The sequence below is a fragment of the Salvelinus sp. IW2-2015 genome, linkage group LG27, assembly GCF_002910315.2.
Source record: "Salvelinus sp. IW2-2015 linkage group LG27, ASM291031v2, whole genome shotgun sequence".
NCBI lineage: Eukaryota > Metazoa > Chordata > Actinopteri > Salmoniformes > Salmonidae > Salvelinus > Salvelinus sp. IW2-2015.
Genome location: NC_036867.1, coordinates 30,032,250 through 30,050,505, shown reverse-complemented (window position 1 = coordinate 30,050,505; position 18,256 = coordinate 30,032,250). Strand labels below are relative to the sequence as shown.

The following is an 18,256-nucleotide window of genomic DNA, read 5'->3' as shown; positions in this document are numbered from 1 at the left end:
CCCCCCTTTGACAAAGTGGCCCCCTTACAAATAATTGTGAGTAACTGCCCTAGACACTTGTGGAGATCTTGTGAGGACTGGATAGGCATAAGCAATAACGACACAAATTCTATCTAGCCTATTGAAAGGCAAGGTGGAACTACTACAAGTTCTTTCAGATCTCCAAAAGTGAACAGGAGGTAGGGGTCAACTTTAGATTGCATACGTCTTGCACAACACTTCACTTATGCGCTTCCTTCCATTATTTTCCCTGTTCTTTTGGCATGACGGTGAAATCTCTGTCATGCCAAAAGTGAAACCACAACTCCTGCTACTTGCTGTCCTTGTAAATCTAAACAGCGTTCACTAGAAACCTATGAAACCACCTACTGATTGTTAGTTGTTATCATCTGGCCCGTAACTGGGGTGTATTCACCTAGAACAAAAGCAAACAGTCCCAAATGGGGAGGGACCTACCTGTATGTGTCCAATATAGGTGATAGGACTTCACTGCCTATAGAAAGGTTACTGCTCTGTCCCCAAACAACAGAGAGGTTAGGGCAGTTTCCGTGTTTCCGTGCCTTGTGGAGGTAAGGTAGGCTACATTACATGCTTGCCTAAAAAAAAATACCATATGGTCATAACGTGTTGGACAGATAGTAAGGTGTCATAAGTTCATCAGCTTCACCCAGTAGGCTTCGTTTCACTAGCAATCTTACAGCGTGCCAGGAATGCTTGTGCCCCCTCACAAGAAGAGCTCATCAAAAAGAAACCTCTGCTTTCCAAGCCCTACAAGAGTAACAAATGCCCACCAAACACACGTTGGTTTTGACATTTTAGCAGGTATTGGGAACCTGGGTACATATGGCACCCAGAGAGGCCTTGCACTCTGCTCCTCTTCGCAAAATGAGCTATGAACTCTACATTCAATGAAGGGTCATTAACTTTACAGTGTGAATGTCTGTCTGAAGCTATGAGCAGAGAAACCCAGTCTTACTCTCAATTCTGTGTTTGTCTTTGGGTCTATTGTCACAGAGTCTATTTAGCCAAGAAACACTCATATACATACAGTACTAGTCAAAAGTTTGGACACACCTACTCATTCCAAGGTTTTTCTTTATTTTTACTATTTTCTACATTGTAGAATAATAGTGAAGACATTAARACTATGAAATAACACATATGGAATCATGTAGTAAACAAAAAGGTGTTAAACAAATCAAAATCAAAAGCACTGTGTGCTAGATAACAAAAATAAATGAAATATCACATTTACAGAACCTAAACTAAGTACTTTGTTGAAGCACCTTTGGCAGCGATTACAGCCTTGAATCTTCTGGGGTATGACACTACAAGCTTGGCACACCTGTATTGGGGAGTTTCTCCCATTCTTCTCAGCAGATCCTCTCAAGCTCTGTCAGGTTGGATGGGGAGCGTCGCTGCACAGCTATTTTCAGGTCTCTCCAGAGATGTTCGATCGTGTTCAAGTCAGATCGAAGAACATTCAAGGACATTCAGAGACTTATCCCGAAGCCACTCCTGCGTTGTCTTGGCTGTGTGCTTAGGGTCTTTGTCCTGTTGGAAGGTGAACCTTCACCCCAGTCTGAGGTCCTGAGTGCTGACACCACCATGCTTCACCGTAGGGATGGTGCCAGGTTTCCTCCAGACTTGACGCTTGGCATTCAAGCCTTCTGAAAGTATTCAGACCCCTTGACTTTCCTACGTTTTGCTATGTTACAGCCTAATGCTAAAATGGATTAAATAGATTTTTACTGGGTGGCTAACGTTAGGTAGCTGGCTAACATTAACCCCTAGAGCTAAGTTAAAGGGTTAGGGTTAGCTAAAAGGTTTAGGGTTAGCTAACATGCTAAGTAGAGGCAAAGTAGCTAAAAAGTAAGTAGTTGCTAATTGTCCATGATGAGATTTGTACACATAACCTTTGGGTGGCTAGACGTTCGCGTTATATGTCCAGGACTGGGAGACAATATATCCACAGGAAAGTATAATTACATCACCTTTTCAAAGTGCTGGTAGTGCTTTCAGATTTCTATCACCTGAAGCATGTGCAGAACCATGTAAACACGTGCACAAACTCAGCAAGTGTGCATGTATTTTTATCTACTGATCATGCTTCAGGTGATATAAATCGGAATGCACTACAAATGCTTTGAAAAGTTAATGTAATTATACTTTCCTGTGGATATATCATCTCACATTCCTACCACCGAAAGGACCAACCACAAGAACCGGTAAATGTATGTTAATATATAATTGTATTAAACATTCTGGCTTGTAGAAATCGTGAGAGCAACTTTCCGGATTCAAACGCTCATTTCTGCCAGACATATAATTCAATGCAATTCAACCTCACGTATTTCGAGAACATACAAATTTGGTGTCCCAAATTTACGTTTACTATTATGTCTAGTCCGAGACCAGTCTGAACAGGGTGGAGACACTGTCAGCAATATCGTTGTTCAACGAGGCACTAAACCTATCATAATATTTCGCTGAAAATGGCATGACATTGCGCAGTAGGCTGTTCTCCGTTAGACAAATCGACTTTGATGAGAGACGACGATGATGTCAGCAAATTTGCATGAAAACAATTTACCCATCCTAGACCATCATCAACTGACATTCATATCAGCAATTCACACAGACAGTGCTACTTTGTATCCCCGGCCTGTTCATAAAAAAAACATTCACTAGTATGACGACCTAACAACAGTTGTTCAGTAATCTTTTTCAATAGGTCATGGTCAGCCCGTGGTGTTCCCTAATCTGGCCAGCCACACACACCCTTTATCCAAGGAGTGTTCAATGGCCGCGTAAGAACACCGCAAAAGCATAGAACTCTTTCAAACATACCACTAGTTTTGACATCATAGCCTTTATAAAATATAAATGTTTAACTAAAAACATAGCCATATTTCAAATGTGAGGTCCTATACAACAAACTACCCTTCCTCCACAAACAATTCACACCCAGCAGGCTATCAATTCCCGTCTCTCGGCCCTTTTTTTCATGGAGACGCTACAATAAGGATCACCTAGGCTGGTACACCATAACTCGTTTAAGGTATTTTTTGTTAAGTAGATTGTTAGTTTTTAACAATAAATAAATCCTAAACACATCTATAGGTGAGAAAAGCTGATTTCACAACCCACTTACAGTCAAATTGGGATTAAACAGTGGCTCCTCTTCTGTATTCCCCCCAATGGTTGATGAAAACCAAACGCAGTAATCACCGTATTAGTTCCAAAGACTTAATGGCCCAAATAACACGCTTATGTGAAACAGTTAAAAGAATTGTAGTGCCCGTTGTCCTCATCTTTTTTTAACTAACCGCTCGTCGTGCAAATACATACATATTCCCATCCTCATTCTCTTTCCCAGGATTGTTGCGCGAGGCACGCTAAGCGTCTCCTGTTTCCTGTCCAGCCCAGAATTATGCTCGACTAATCAACAGCGCTATCCTGGGAGTGAGCAAGCACCTCTCCAACCCAGTGTGCTGGTGTGCAACTGCAGCACGCAAATCGGGGCGTTCCTGCATGTGGGCATTTCTACATCTGCAGGAACATACCTCTCGAGCATACCATTGGTTCCTTCACGAACACCCCCCCTCGAGCATCCCATTGGTTTCTGCATGAATGCCCTCCCCACCCCCCTTGTATACCCATTGGTTCCTGTATGAAGGCCCCCCTCCAAGCAGAACATCTTCATGCTTGGGTATGTCGTGTGGCGCTTTCGAATGTGTGTCAAAATGGGAATATTATCTGTTTTTTCGACCACGCCTCCTAGTTACCGGAGTCCTCTTTGCCAGCTGGACATTGTCCTTCCCTCCTCATCGTTAACAGAACTGCAGGAAACCGTACAGCAGGCGGGAGCGACACCGTGTGCTAGCTAACACACGGTTTCGCACCCGCCTGCTGTGTACCCAAGAAAACCATGGCTGACAGGAGGGACACTGTCTACCAGTCGCCCCTGCCTCCCGCTAGCATTGCAGGCGCGAGCCACTTCGTGCTAGCTTATAATCGGTGTCAAGCCAACACACATTGTTGCCTCCCGCCTGCTGTGTACCGGAGAAAACCGTACCCAAAAGGCGGGGGCGAAGGATACGTCTACCGGTGTCGCCCCCGCCTTATCGCTAGCTACGCCGGGAGGCTGAGGCAACACCGTGTGCTCCCATGTATTGGAATCCTTATTAGGACTACACTAGCACACACGGTCCTTCGCTCCCGCCTGCCGAACATCATTAACTGAACTTCTGGTAAAGGGCGAAGGACACTCCACCTGCGGCCCCCCTTTTGAAGGCCCTCAGATACATTTTTTTGGAACTCAGTCGGGGTCTCAGTTTACTGTTGCGAGTTAGAATAGTAGGTATAATTTTGAAATGTGGTTGTGCATCAGCATTTATATTATGTCAGTCAATTAGCCCATGTCAGATAACATTCTTTTTTTGTTATTGCTAAGTTAGTTTTGCAGCCAGCTATCTAAACTTGTTATCATGGTCAAATTAACCCCATTGATTTTGTTGGCCAGTCTCACTCATATCATTAAACTGCATTTCTTTCCACTCTATGGCAAATTGGAATTGTTTTGGTTGCAGTGTGTATTTGGGGGTATGCAGGCCCGCGAGCAACTGCGGCACCTCATGACGAGTTCAGATTTCTTTGTGGTCTCCATCAAAGTTGCGATCCCTGAGCTACAGTTAGCTACTGTTGTCTGCCTCGCCTCTTCTGTTGGGTTGATCAGCGGTTGGCATCCGACATTATGGTGAATTACCGCGATCTACTGTACTGGAGCGCCCCTCTCCTCCTACCTATGTACTGGAATCATAGCTTAAACATTTACCAATAAAAGTAGTGTATAAAGAGAGGCTCCACTCCTGCAGATGCAGGAATGCCCCGAATTGCGAGTGAGTGAAGTTGCACCCTTCGCAACCAGACTGCTGAAGAAGCCAATGCCATGTACCAGTTCATGGGATTGTTAGTCAAATTCATATGGACTGATTCATTTTTGTCAAACCTCATTCATTATCCTGTCAAATTAAAATCATTTTTTGGGCAAATTCTTTCTAATCTCTTACATGAATTCCACACATAGAAAAATGATTTACCATTTGTTGGTGTTTCTATTCTACCAACCCCAGACCCTTGTACAGTTCACATTTTATTGGTCACATACATTTTTTTTAGCAGATGTTATTGCGGGTGTAGCGAAATGCTTGTTAAAAAAAAAAAAAAAGTCTGGGCTAATAATGTAAGAAATAACACAACAAAACAAAATACTGCAAAGTTGCTTAGGAGCTAGAAGCAGAGCTGCGATATCTGTCGGCGCCATCTTACCCAGTTGTAGGATACTGCAAGTTAATTATAACCTTTGACCATTACCTCATTAGGCTAAATCTGAAAGTGGTAACCTAATAAAGTGGCAATGGTGTACAAAGGACTTATGTGACAATAAATATAATATATAAGTGCTTGAAAAATCATTTGTCAAAAGTGTGTTTAAATGTGTCATACAAATATAATTATCAACAGCAGAGATGCATCTAAACGAATTATGCCACCTAGTGGACAATATTGCCATGACATTGTTTTATTCCTTCTCCCTGGCTCTGGGCCAGAGAGAAACGTTTGATGAGCTGAATACTTGAATCTGGGTGTGTCAGGCTGCATTTAAACAGGCAGTCCAATTCTGATTTTTTTTAGTAAGTGGTCTTTTGACAAATCAGATCTGAAAAATATCTGATGTGAAAACACAATTGGTCAAAAGACCAATTAGTTGGAAAAATGTCAGAATTGGGCTGCCTGTCTAAACACAGTCTGACAGTGATAGGCAAGCACCAGTTGGCTCTGGTTTTGACACAATCAGCATTTTCAATCTGGGATGTTTTGACCCATCAGTGACCTTTACCACTGCTCTCTCCTCTCTGACATGTTAGGCCCTCAGTGTTTCAGAGAAAGAGATGAGTAGATATTAGGCTTTGTTCAATAGCATCTTTCACAAAACGGAACATTCTACTGGCTATTCTGATCGGAACCATCCATGCTGTCAAAGAAGGCTATGAAAAACAGAAGTTATGTGAGCTGTGTTCGAATTCCCATAGTAACATACTGTATACTACATACTTGATGAGTATATACTACAAGTTAATTGTAGTATACTGTAAACAAATGGTATCCTTTCAGTTAAGTGTACTAGCACTTCATCTGTCTACCGGAAGTTGATGCTGTTGCTATGCAACTTCTTGCTAGCTAGTTAGCATAGTAAATAAAGTACTAGCACGACATCTTACGACTTCATTAACACTGTCCATTGAGAATGCACAATGACTATACCACTTAGCTAAGCTAAGAATGACGTGAATGATCAAGTCAAAACATTGGGTAGTTAGTTAGATAGTATATAGTTAATATACTGGCAATTTCAATGTATTAGTAGCCAACTAACGTTAGGGGAAAGGGTGATACCTAGTCAGTTGTAAAACTGGACGGTAGCTAGCTAACATACCGGTACATACAAGCAACTGCTGTAATGATGTGCTATGCGGTTCATAAGGCTAGTGAAGCTAACAAATTGTCATACAACATAACATGTAACGTAACTTATTTGAAAATACATTACTTTATTATTATATTGCTTAACATTTGTCATAATTTGTTAAAGCAATTAATTTGTATCTGCTCTTGACAGACTTCAGCTGCATATTTTCTGCCATTTTCTTCAAATCTGAAAATGTTGTGAAGCCACACCCACTTCTGAAGAATTGCATTATGGGCCCCAAAAGCACAGAAATATTGTCCACTGATTGTATACTTCGTATTTTTGCAAATGTAGTACGACATCCAGGAGCTTTTAGCATATTAACTATATCCATACTATGACCAATAAGCATACTACATACTCAATTTACATTACAAATAGTGCTGTTAGTATGAGTATTCAAACACAGCTATGGTCTAGACCAGGGGTATTCAACTCTTACCCTACAAGGTCCAGAGCCTGCTGATTATCTGTTTGCCCTGATAATTAATTGCACCCACCTGGTGTCCCTGGTCTAAATCAGTCCCTGATTAGAGGGGAGTAATGAAAACTTGTTCATGTAGGCACTCTGGGAAGACTCCACTCTCTTTAGTCTCAGTTGGTAGAGCATGATGCTTGCAACCCCAGGACTGTGGGTTCTATTCCCGCTGGGACCACCCATACCAAATATGTATGTATGCATGACATGACTCTGTGTGTGTGTCTATAGCTGTAGTGTGCAGGAGACCAGTAAATCACTCCGCTCCCCCCAAACAACCTATAGCACACTACATTTCTAATGAAGATACCTGTATGATATGAAGTGTCTCTGAATAATGCGTTCACTGGAAAGTTCTTGTACAGAAAAAGCATGACAAACAGGAAATGTTGGCCTATACTGTGACCACAACGAAATGTATTACACCCCTGTCTCTGGGATAATATCAGCGTTTTCCTGACTGTCTGTCGCAGCAGACAATCACATAGCAACAGAGAAACCCGGGTGTGTCTCTGCGAGTTCTACCAGAAGCAGTGAAATATGATATAGAGGAGAAAATCAAACATGAGTAATGCGATAAGAGGTTCCAAGCCCATCAAAGGTCACACACCGGTAGAGGGCAGAAACGTCTTATGAAGTTCAGAGTGCACTGCCACGGAGTGTGTTTTTTTCCCCTCAAGAGTCTGTGCAGTCAGTCACCCTGTTAGATGTGCAGCAGAGAGAGTTGCTTACAGTCGACGAAGGCCAGATTGTTGGTCACAGTGAAGTGACAGGGAAGGATGTTATGAGATGTACGCTGTCATCGTGTGACAAGCATGTGTTGTATGTTTAGGTAGAGCAGAGCAGTCACTGTCTCGTTCTGTTTGGCATACAGTGTATCGTCACATTTACCCTGATTGTTGTGCACTGTAAAGGGATATCAGGGGAGCTTCAGTTTCACGACAAAACTGAGAACTTTCAAGATTAACGTTTCCTGGATACCCACGACCCTCCTCTCCCTCTGCCTCTCCAGTACTGCCAACATGATAAGCTCCCATAACTGTAAAGGTAAGATCTGAGCCTGTTTAGGAGGGTGCAATGTTATAGAATGTTCAGAGTATTGTGTAGAACAGATATAAATGTCTGTCAGGTAGAATAAGGAATCGTTTCAGCTCTAATTATTACATTTCTATCTGAATGTTTCACCTATTGGACTTTGTCATTAACGTTCATCTATATTCTCAGTATCAACAAATGTCACATCAGGCAGGATCCATAGCACTACCAGAACATTCTGATAACTAGAACAAAAGCAAAAGGTTGCCCAATCAAAGGGTTGCAGATCATTCAAGATTGTAATGCTCACAAAGCTGCGTGGTTTTTCAGGTGGGGATGCTAGATGAAGTTGTTTGGATCTCTCCAACACATTACTCAACTACTGTATTTAAACCCCAATTACAGATGTGGATATGCTTTAACATCTATACTGCAGCTTTATTATGAATAGAATAAGCAGGTGTATGTAATGCATGGAATTGGCTGTTTCCTCATTTTGATAGGACTTTGCAGAAATGAATGGGCAGGGGTGACAGGGATGAAACTAAGTGACTCACATTTTCTATTCCACACAGTTCTGTGACTGCATCTCTCCACCACTTTATGATATCTCTTTCTCTCTCTCTGAACATGTTCAATGTGTGGGTTAAAATACTATGAAATTACAAATAATGAAATATGAATAATACAGATTTGGGGCTAGGTAAAATATAGTGTACTGCAGGATTCAGCCTCAGAAGCTATTTCATTTGTGTGTGTTTTTTACATTTCCTACACAAGTCATCAGAATGTCCTGACAACATAGATAATGTCCTGAATTTGTTAAAATGCTATTTTAGGCTTAAGGAGTTAGGGTAAATTGGATTTTGAATGGGAATACATTTTTACTCCATAAAAAGTCCAGAAATTTCACATAAAAAACGCAATCTGAATCATCGTTTGAATCCCCTTGAGATTGCTGCCTGTTGCTTCATTGTTTGTTAGAGATGTCAGGTTTTCAGTTGTGATATTAACTTGTAGTTGGGATTTACATTTGGTTGTGAATTCAACATGAAACCCTCCCCCCCACAAAAAAAGTTAGGTTGAAAAAAATACTAAATGCTCTTATGATCAGCAACACATTGCTCAGCAACACATTCAACGTCATCACTGTGTAAGGGCTATTGTAAGAGCTATTTGACCAAGAAGGAGAGTGATGGAGTGCTGCATCAGATGACCTGGCCACAATCACCCGACCCCAACCCAATTGAGATGGCTTGGGATGAGTTGGACCTCAGAGTGAAGGAAAAGCAGCCAACAAGTGCTCAGCATATGTGGGAACTCCTTCAAGTCTGTTGGAAAAGCATTCCTCATGAAGCTGGTTGAGAGAATGCCAAGAATGTTCAAAGCTGTCATCAAGTCAAAGGTTGGTTACTTTGTTTAACACTTTTTTGGTTACTACATGATACTATATGTGTTATTTCATAGTTTTGATGTCTTCACTATTATTGTACAATGTAGAAAATTGTAAAAATAAAGAAAACCCCTTGAATGAGTGTCCAGATGTGTCCAGACTTTTGATTGGTACTGTATATAAAACGACGAGTTGATATATCAAATGACGCAAGATTCAACATTTTGTGCTTTTCAGTAAAAATTATTGTACAGAATTCTTGCCACCAACAAATGTTGAATATTTGGGGCATACAATCATCGCAGCTCTGCAGATTTTGTTGTGAGGATACAGAATCAATCGACCATTTGTGCTGCCCTCAAGTAGCCGGTTTCTGGTGTCAGTTTCAGGAATGGCTGAAAAGCATAACATTAATCTAAAATTGACCCTAGAAATGCATTGTTGGGAAATTTGGAGACCTGGTCAGTCAATTACTAACATACTAATACTCTTAGTAAAAGTATTTATCTTCAACTCACAATCTATTGATTCTATTTGATAGATTCAAAATTGTATGTTAAACATCACAGCATAGTTGAAAGATATATTGCGTGTAGAAATACGAAGAGGGTGGCCAGCAGATATAGGTGGGATGGGCTGAGGGAAATTGAGGGTTGGGATGTGGAACTGGAGATAAGTGGGAGTGAAGTTGCTGGGTGGGGGGTAGAATGACAGTCAAAGATAGAAGTAAAAAACAAAGTCAAAATAAGCACAAAATACAAGTTTAAATGACACAAAAAAAGTATAATAATGCAATTGTCACGTCTGCTCCCGCTCTTCCCCTCCCCCTGGCGCTTGAGGGCGCCAGAATGCCTTGCATCACTCACTCCTGCCATCCATCACGTACAAGCCTGCCTTTCCTCGTCACGCGCATCAGCGTTATTGGACTCACCTGGACTCTCTTATCACCTGTTCATTTCCTCCCCTATATGTGTCAGTTCCCCAGCTCTGTTCCCGCTTCTGCATTGATTGTTTTCTGTTTGCTAACGCGTGTTTATGTCTCGTTCCATGTCCGTTATTTATTAAATGTTACTCCCGTACTGCTTGTCTCTCCAGCGTCATCCTTGTGACAGATTGTGACAGAATGCAGAAGCCATCACACGAAGCATCGGGGAGTACTGGCGTTCTGGTTGGTATAGTGGCATCGGCTCTCGGGTCACCACCGATGGAACCGTGGGTGCCTAGCCTGCTCGTCGGGCTTCCACGTCCTAGCAGGCTCGAGAGGTTTCCTTGCCCGGTTGGCTCGGATGGCGCCCATCCCACGTCGGGCCTCAGCTGGATCGTCAGTTCTTGTCTGCCCAGCCGGTCCAGGAGTTTTTTTGTTTGTTTGTTTTTTGTTTTGTCGGTGACGTCGGGGGTGGATTCTGCCGCCGATGGAACTGGGGGTGCCTAAGCCAGCCGCGTCGAGCTTTCATGCCTGGCTGGCTCGAGAGGTTTCATTGCCTCGGTTGGCTCGGTGGCTTCCCATCCACGTCACAATCACCGGATCATCGGGTTTCCTCAGCGGGATCGACAGGCGTCTTGACTCAGCCGGATCGTCAGGCTCCCATGCCTCAGCCGGCTCGCCAGGCTCTCACGCTCCAGGCGGTTCGTCGGGCTTCCACGCCTGAACCGGCTTGCCCAGCGCCCATGTCTCGGCCGGTTCGCCAGGTGGGACGCCGGGTGGCGCCCCTAGAGGGGGGGTACTGTCACGTCTGCTCCCGCTCTTCCCTCCCCTGGCGCTTGAGGGCGCAGAATGCCTTGCATCACTCACTCCTGCCATCCATCACGTACACCTGCCTTTCCTCGTCACGCGCATCAGCGTTATTGGACTCACCTGGACTCTCTATCACCTGTTCATTTCCCCCCTATATGTGTCAGTTCCCCAGCTCTGTTCCCCTTTTCTGTTTGCTAACGCGTTTTATGTCTCGTTCCATGTCCGTTATTTATTAAATGTTATCCCCGTACCTGCTTCGTCTCTCCAGCGTCATCCTTGTGACAGATTGTGACAGCAATATAGTATTATGTATTTAAAACATAAGTGTTTGATGCATGGAGACAGTTTTATACAACTACCACTGCATACATATACACAGCTCACCCTACTCACTCTCCACCTCTGTCTATGTGTTTGATCCTCAGTTCAGACTCAGGAGAGTGGAGTGTTCCCAGAGCGACTACATGAGCACCAAACCCAGAGCTCCACTCAGGTGGCCCAGGAAGAAGCAGGGGGTCCAGCATCCAATCTGAATGGGACGATACTGATCACAGTCATCCTCAGATCACAATCCTTCTCATACAAAAGCTAAACGAGAGTTGAGCCTTAATTTGCCTTTGAGCGCTGACTGCTGAAAAACACCAAGTTCTTTATGTAAGCCTGTTCTTTAAGTCACATGGTATACATCTAATTGTACAACTGATTGTGTGAATAAAGATTGAGTTATCTTATAAATGTGAATCAAAGAATTATAATCTGATGTAATATGATTTTCTGGGAAACTATTGAGAATGGAGTCTTGAAGTTGTGGGCAGCATACCCCCAACAACAACAAATAATACGAAATGAATGTTCATCTCTCATATCCCCATGCATATTGTAGTCAACGCGCACACACAAACACACAGACAGACAGGTTAAGCGTATAGACGCAGGGACACCCTCAGTGATATATAGTGCGCGTGTGGCGTATCTAGATGAAGATCCTAGTGAATGGGTCTCACATGAAACAGTGGTTTCCAAATAAGAGGGGACTAAACCACATACTCTCTCTCTGAGAGCCACTGTGATTTTCATTGTATGGGTCAAAATAAGGGACTGTCCTACATTGAAACTGACACACTGAATTACAAATCCCTGCTTGTGCTTTAGGACATGACCTTGATGTAAGGTACATCTCTCTATTTTCACTAAGGAACACGTTGCGTTAGCGTGTGTAACTCGGCTGATAAGGAAACAATATGAAAAAACTTCTGCAATGACTAAATAAAAAAAACACTGCATCATTTCCCGTCTAAGGTTCCCTTGGAGGTTGTTTTTTGTGTGCCATTGTGCACTTTTGTATGCATAAGAGGCACCACTCCTTGATGTTGCACACCTTGCAGTTTCTATGTAGTTAGGGTAAACTCACTGCAGCAGACTATGAGGGCTGTACAGGTTTCATGTCACAATGTAGTAGTGACTATGTCCAAAATGGAAACCTTTTCTCTTTATAGTGCACTACTTTTGACCAGGGAGTGCGCTATAGGGAATAGGGTGCCATTTGGAACGCATACCGTATAAAAGTCTGAGGTTAACACAAGCTTAGGAGATCTTACACGTTTTATTCTTTGAGATATCAGTCAGTTATCTTGAACCTTATGAATTATAAAGCCTTTTATGTGCTGTATGTGCTTTTTTAAATGACAGAAATGCTTCAAAATGACCAAGATTATCTCATAGAACAAAACGTGTATGATCTCCTAAGCCTGTGTTTACCACAGACCATATTTTTTGGCAATGACTCAAAAACTCCATACATTTTCCCATAGGCTTTGTCCAACGAACCATGGCTGAGTTAGTGCCTACAACAACAAAAAACGGCATTAATATTGCTCTCAATGCGGGACGCCGGATGGCTATAGTGTAGCAGGGCCCTTACCATGATCATGAAAGGATCATCTGCGGGGCTTCAGCCTTGACATGACTGACAGTCACGTGTGAGTGCATGTTTGTTCTGGGGGAAATTCTGGGTTTGGTGTTCATGTAGTCACTCTGGGAAGACTCCACTCTCTTTAGTCTGAGTTGAGTATCATTTACAGACAAATGTAGTAATGAATAATGTCCTGTGTGGCCCAGTCGGTAGAGCATGATGCTTTGTATGTATGCATGACTGTAAGTCTCTTTGGATAAAAGTGTCTGCTAAATGGCACATATTTTATTATTATTTTATAAAGACGTAAATGTAGAGAGGAAATAGGGTGAGCTACAGTAGGTGTGTGTGTGTGTGTGTGGTGTTGTGTGTGTGTGTGTGTGTGTGTGTGTGTGTGTGGTGGTGTGCGGGTGTGTGTGTGTGTGTGGTGTGTGTGTGTGTGTGTGTGTGGTGTGATTGTGTTGTGTGTGTGTGTGTGTGTGTGTGTGTGTGTGTGTGTGGTGTTGGGTGTGTGGTGTGTGTGTGTGTGAAAGTGCTACAACCTGTTATATTCAGCGCATGTGACAAATCAAATGTTGATTTTGACTTGTGTTGTTTGCCTAATAGTAGAGACTGGTATTTTTGAGTAAACTTTTCAGTGAGCTCATTATCCAGAGTCAACTTCACATCATACGATAGATACTTAATTCAAATTGAGAGGCTATAGTTTTGTTGGGAGAGACCAGTACATCTCTCTGCTTCCCCAAACAAACTATAGCCCTCTCAATTTTCCAATTAAGTATCTATGCTGTCTTGATGTGATGACTCTGGATAATGATGGCTCACTGGAAAGTACTATACAAAAAAATCAAAAATTATCAAGAGAAAACAAAAAAAAAAAAAAACAGGAAATGTGGCCTATATACATCGGCACACGTGGTTTGGTTAACATTTGGCGCATTCACGTCTGTAAAATATAGTGCAACATTATGTTAGTTTAATCTGACTGACTGCTGACTGAACTGACTGACCTGTTCCGTGTTGCAGAGACATCACAAACCCAGACAAAACCCGTTGCGATGGTTGTCATGACAGTCTAAGGTAGGCCTAGTAACAACCGCGTGATGAGTAACTCTTGGCCTGAGACCTGAGTCCTGAACTCTTGCATTACTCTAGCTCAGCAGGTTAACACAGTCTGTGGCAAGACCCAGTTCGAACCCCAGGTCATCACCATGTGCCGTGCCCAGAGGGTCTCTGCAGTTCCACAGAAGCAGTGAAATATTATATAAAGTAGTCAGTATAAGCAGTCCCAAGATAAAAGGGGAAATCCAAAACATGACTAATGCGATACGAGGTTTCAAGCCCTACACACACGTATCAAAATTCAACAGGGCATCAAAGGTCACACACCGTTAGAGGGGGACTCCTTTGAAATTCAGAGCTGCACTGCCACGGTGCGATGTTTTTTCTCAGACGTCTGTGCATCAGTCACCCTGTTAGAGTGCAGCAGAGAGATTGCTTACAGTCGAGAGGGCCAGATTGTTGGTCACAGTGAACGTGGCAGGGACGGATGTTATGAGATGTACGCTGTCATCTGTGTGACGAGCATGTGTTTTATGTTAGGTAGAGCAGAGCAGTCACTGTCTCGTTCTGCTTTGGCATACAGTGGTATCGTCACATTTACCCTGATTGTTTGTGCACTGTAAAGGGATATCAGGGAGCTTCAGTTTCAGCGACAAAACTGGAGAACATTCGAGATGAACGTTTACGTGGATACCCACGATCCTCCTCTCCTCGCCCTCTCCAGTGCTGGCAACATTGATAAGCTCCACGACTGTAAAGGTAAGATGCTTGGCCTGCTTAAAGCTTAAAAAATGTTCTATAATAGTTACTGACTGACATACCGGATGTATATATGTGATGACTAAGTACATATCCTATCCAGATGTAATGGTATAACATGTGTTTATTCTTGTAACTACGGTGAAAAAAGTCATGTAAAATGTGTGGAGAATGTACATGTAACAACAAAATAAAAAGCTAGGGGCTCGATTATGGCCAAAATGTATAAATAAAAGCTCTGGCCGTTCAAGGATGGGTGCGAACGTTATTCAAATGTTGTCATAATCCAAATGTATTATGTAGAAATAGTATGAATGTCTGTCAAAGGTAAGAATAGGGAATCGTTTCCAGCTCTAATTAATTACTATTCTTTCTGAATGTTTCACCTTGGACTTTGTCATGTAACTGTTCATCTATTATTCTCAGTATCAACAAATGTAAGCATCAGGCAGGATCCATAGACACTACCAGAACATTCTGATAACTAGAGACAAAAAGCAAAGGTTGCCCAATCCAAAGGGGTTGCAGATCATTCAAGAATTGCCATGCTTGTAGAGTTGCATAGTTTTATTAGGTTGGGGATGTGGTTTGAAGTGGTTTGAATTTTCCTCAACGCATTACTCAAATGACTGCAGTTAAACCCCAATTACAGATGGTGGATATCTTTCACATTAAAGACTACAGCTATATTATTTGAAAAAACATTAAGAATAAGCCAGGTTTAAATATACGTGCACTGAAGTGGCTGTTTCCTCATTTTGATAGGACTTGCAGAAATTAAACGGCAGCGCGGGGGTACACGGATTCAACTAAATGACTCACATTTTCTATTTTCCACACAGTTTACGGGAACTGCCTCTTCCACCACCTTTTTGAAATCTGCAGGCACAACAGTTGTTTTGGAGAATGTCATGTGTGGGTTAAACTACTGTGAATTATGCATATGAATACTCCAAACTTGGAAAGCGGAGAGGCTGGGGGGGGGGGAGGGAGGGGAGGGGGGAGAGAATAAAAGACTAGGTAAGCCTCAGAAGCATTTCCTGTTGTGGGTGTGTGGTGTTGTGGTGTGTGTGTGCTGTGTGTGTGTGTGTGGTTGTGTGTGTGTGTGTGTGTGTGTGTGTGTGTGTGGTGTGTGTGTTGCGTGCGTGCGTGCGTGCGTGGCGTGCGTGCGTGCGTGCGTGCGTGCGTGCGTGCGTGGCGTGCGTGCGTGCGTGCGTGCCGTGCGTGCGTGGCTGACAGGTTTTACTATACTTGGGTGAGTTTCAAAAGTCTCAAGAAGTCCGCCTAAAAATTCTGATAATGTTTAACAAGTAAAAAAGTTATTTGAGGGGTTAGGTTAGAATTAAGGTTAGGGTTTTAGTAATTGGGCGTAGGGTTAGGGGTTACGTTAGGGTTAAAGGTTAGGGTTTAGGGAAAATAGGATTTTGAATGGGGAATCCATTGTTAGTCCTCACAAGTATAGAAATACATAGCTGTGGTATGTGTGTGTGTTCAAGATCAAAAGAGACAAGCAATTTTGGCAAATGACAGAGTGCAAGAGTGGAAACGTTAGCTAAAAAGATGGTACCAGAGTAGGTTTCTACTAGCCCTGGTGTAGATCTTGTTGACGGTGGCAATCAAATGCTTGTGCATTGTCAAGCTAAACAGTCTGGGTCTCAGCAGTAATCCTGTTGGCCATGACAATTCTATCAGGACTTGGCAAGAGAAGCAGAAATAAACTGGCCACCCACTCAGGCTACGGTTTTACACCACCCCATTGCCTCACCAAACTCTTTGCTGTGTCAGATTGAGTGATTTCTTCAAGGAAGAAGGAGGGAAGTATTAAAACAGAGCTTGTCCTACTTCCCCCTGATTACACGCACACACACTGACGGCCGTCTATTGACGTTGGGACTTTCCCTCACCAGACAAGCTCAGAACGTTCATGTGGTCCGTGTGGTCTGGTCAACAGGCACTGCATCGGTCAAGCTGCCCCAACCTGACAGGCAAGGACCAGGAGGAGATGAGATTCCACCTTTTACTTGGGCTTTGGTCGAGGTTGGCAACCACACTCACACAAGTGCTCACACCACAACTCACAGAGGCCGTGAGTCCGTTGGGGAGGGGTCTGGGGCCTGAGGTGAACAAAACAGGACCATACGGTCAGTTTTGTTCCTCTGCTGGAATGACCACGGAGCGGCGCTGGGTCTATACCTGTGAGGGGCAACCCATGTACCGCACCTCCATTGCGAAAGTACAAGACGAGACTCCAAGACTGTGGTCCTGGTATGAAGGCTATGTTTACTTCAAACGGCACTAATCTATGCAAGTACAGCACCCAAATTCCACATTGCATGCGCGCAGGCATGCATGCACGCACAAGTCGTTCAAAATGCTAATAATCTTGATTTAAGGAATATACACTGGTGTGCAAAACATTCGGAACAACCTGCTCTTTCCATGACAAAGACTGATCCAGGTTTCAAATCCAGGTGAAAGCTATGGTCCATTAATGATGTCAACCTGTTAGAATCCACATCAAATCAGGTAGAGTAAAGGGGAGGAAACGGGTTAAAAGACAGGATTTTTAAGCCTTGAAACAATTGAAATAATGGATTGTGTATATTTGCCAATCAGAGGGTGATGGGCAAGACAAAGATTTAAGTGCATTTTGAAGCAGAATATGGTAGTAGGTGCCAGACACATCGGTTTCGAAGTGAGTTCAAAGAACTGCAACGCTGCTGCGTTTTTTCATGCTGCACAGTTTCCCGTGTGGTAATCCAAGAATGTTCGCACCACCCAAAAGGTCCATTCAATTAACTTGACACAACGTGGGAAGCGTTGGGAGTCAACTCATGGGCCAGTATCCCATGGAAACGCTTTTGACAACAATGTAGAGTCATCCTCGACGAATAAGGCCTGTTCTGAGGGCAAAAAAGGGGTGCATCTCAATATTAGGGGGTGTTCCTAATGTTTTATGCACTTAAGTGTATATTCTAATGATGTACTTGTGGTAAAGGCCAAACGGGCCCAGTTTTCCTGGACCTAGATTATCCTATTTTAATTTTACTTAAAATGCACTTTCAGTGTAAAAACTCAAGTACGCCAGGAGTATAACCTTAATCTGGATGCTGTAAAACTACCCCTTCAAGTTAAAACTCACTTCTCTCTCTCTGATTGGTTGGTCAGCACCTTACCAGTGCCAGGCAGGCCAGCTGTGGGGATGTGTAGGCTCTATGAGGTGGAATTGGTGTCCCTGTTTGGGGCACTGGGTGCTGGGGTTTTTTTTTTTTTTTTTGTTTTTTTTTTTTTTTTTTTTTTTCTTTTTTTTTTTTTTTTTTTTGTTGTTTTGTTTTTTTTTTTTTTTTTTT

General features: G+C 42.9%; 2 protein-coding genes across 2 annotated transcripts in view; one reads left to right on the top strand and one right to left on the bottom strand.

Annotated features, from left to right (window-relative positions):
• Positions 1 to 3,477, bottom strand: part of LOC111953338 (ras-associated and pleckstrin homology domains-containing protein 1) — a 70,891-nt gene extending 67,414 nt beyond the window's left edge. The window contains exons 1-2 of the mRNA XM_070435528.1: positions 3,155 to 3,477; positions 1,346 to 1,670 (exon numbers count right to left, since the gene is read on the bottom strand). The gene's annotated coding sequence lies outside the window, so the exon portion shown is untranslated. The remainder of the gene's footprint in view (positions 1 to 1,345; positions 1,671 to 3,154) is intronic.
• A 4,224-nt stretch (positions 3,478 to 7,701) lies between these two features.
• The window catches only part of LOC111953337 (T-cell-specific surface glycoprotein CD28), a 24,292-nt gene continuing 13,737 nt past the window's right edge, over positions 7,702 to 18,256 (top strand). Inside the window, exon 1 of the mRNA XM_070435468.1 lies at positions 7,702 to 8,057. Within this exon, the coding sequence (XP_070291569.1) occupies positions 8,033 to 8,057 (25 nt within the window). The 5' untranslated portion in view covers positions 7,702 to 8,032. The remainder of the gene's footprint in view (positions 8,058 to 18,256) is intronic.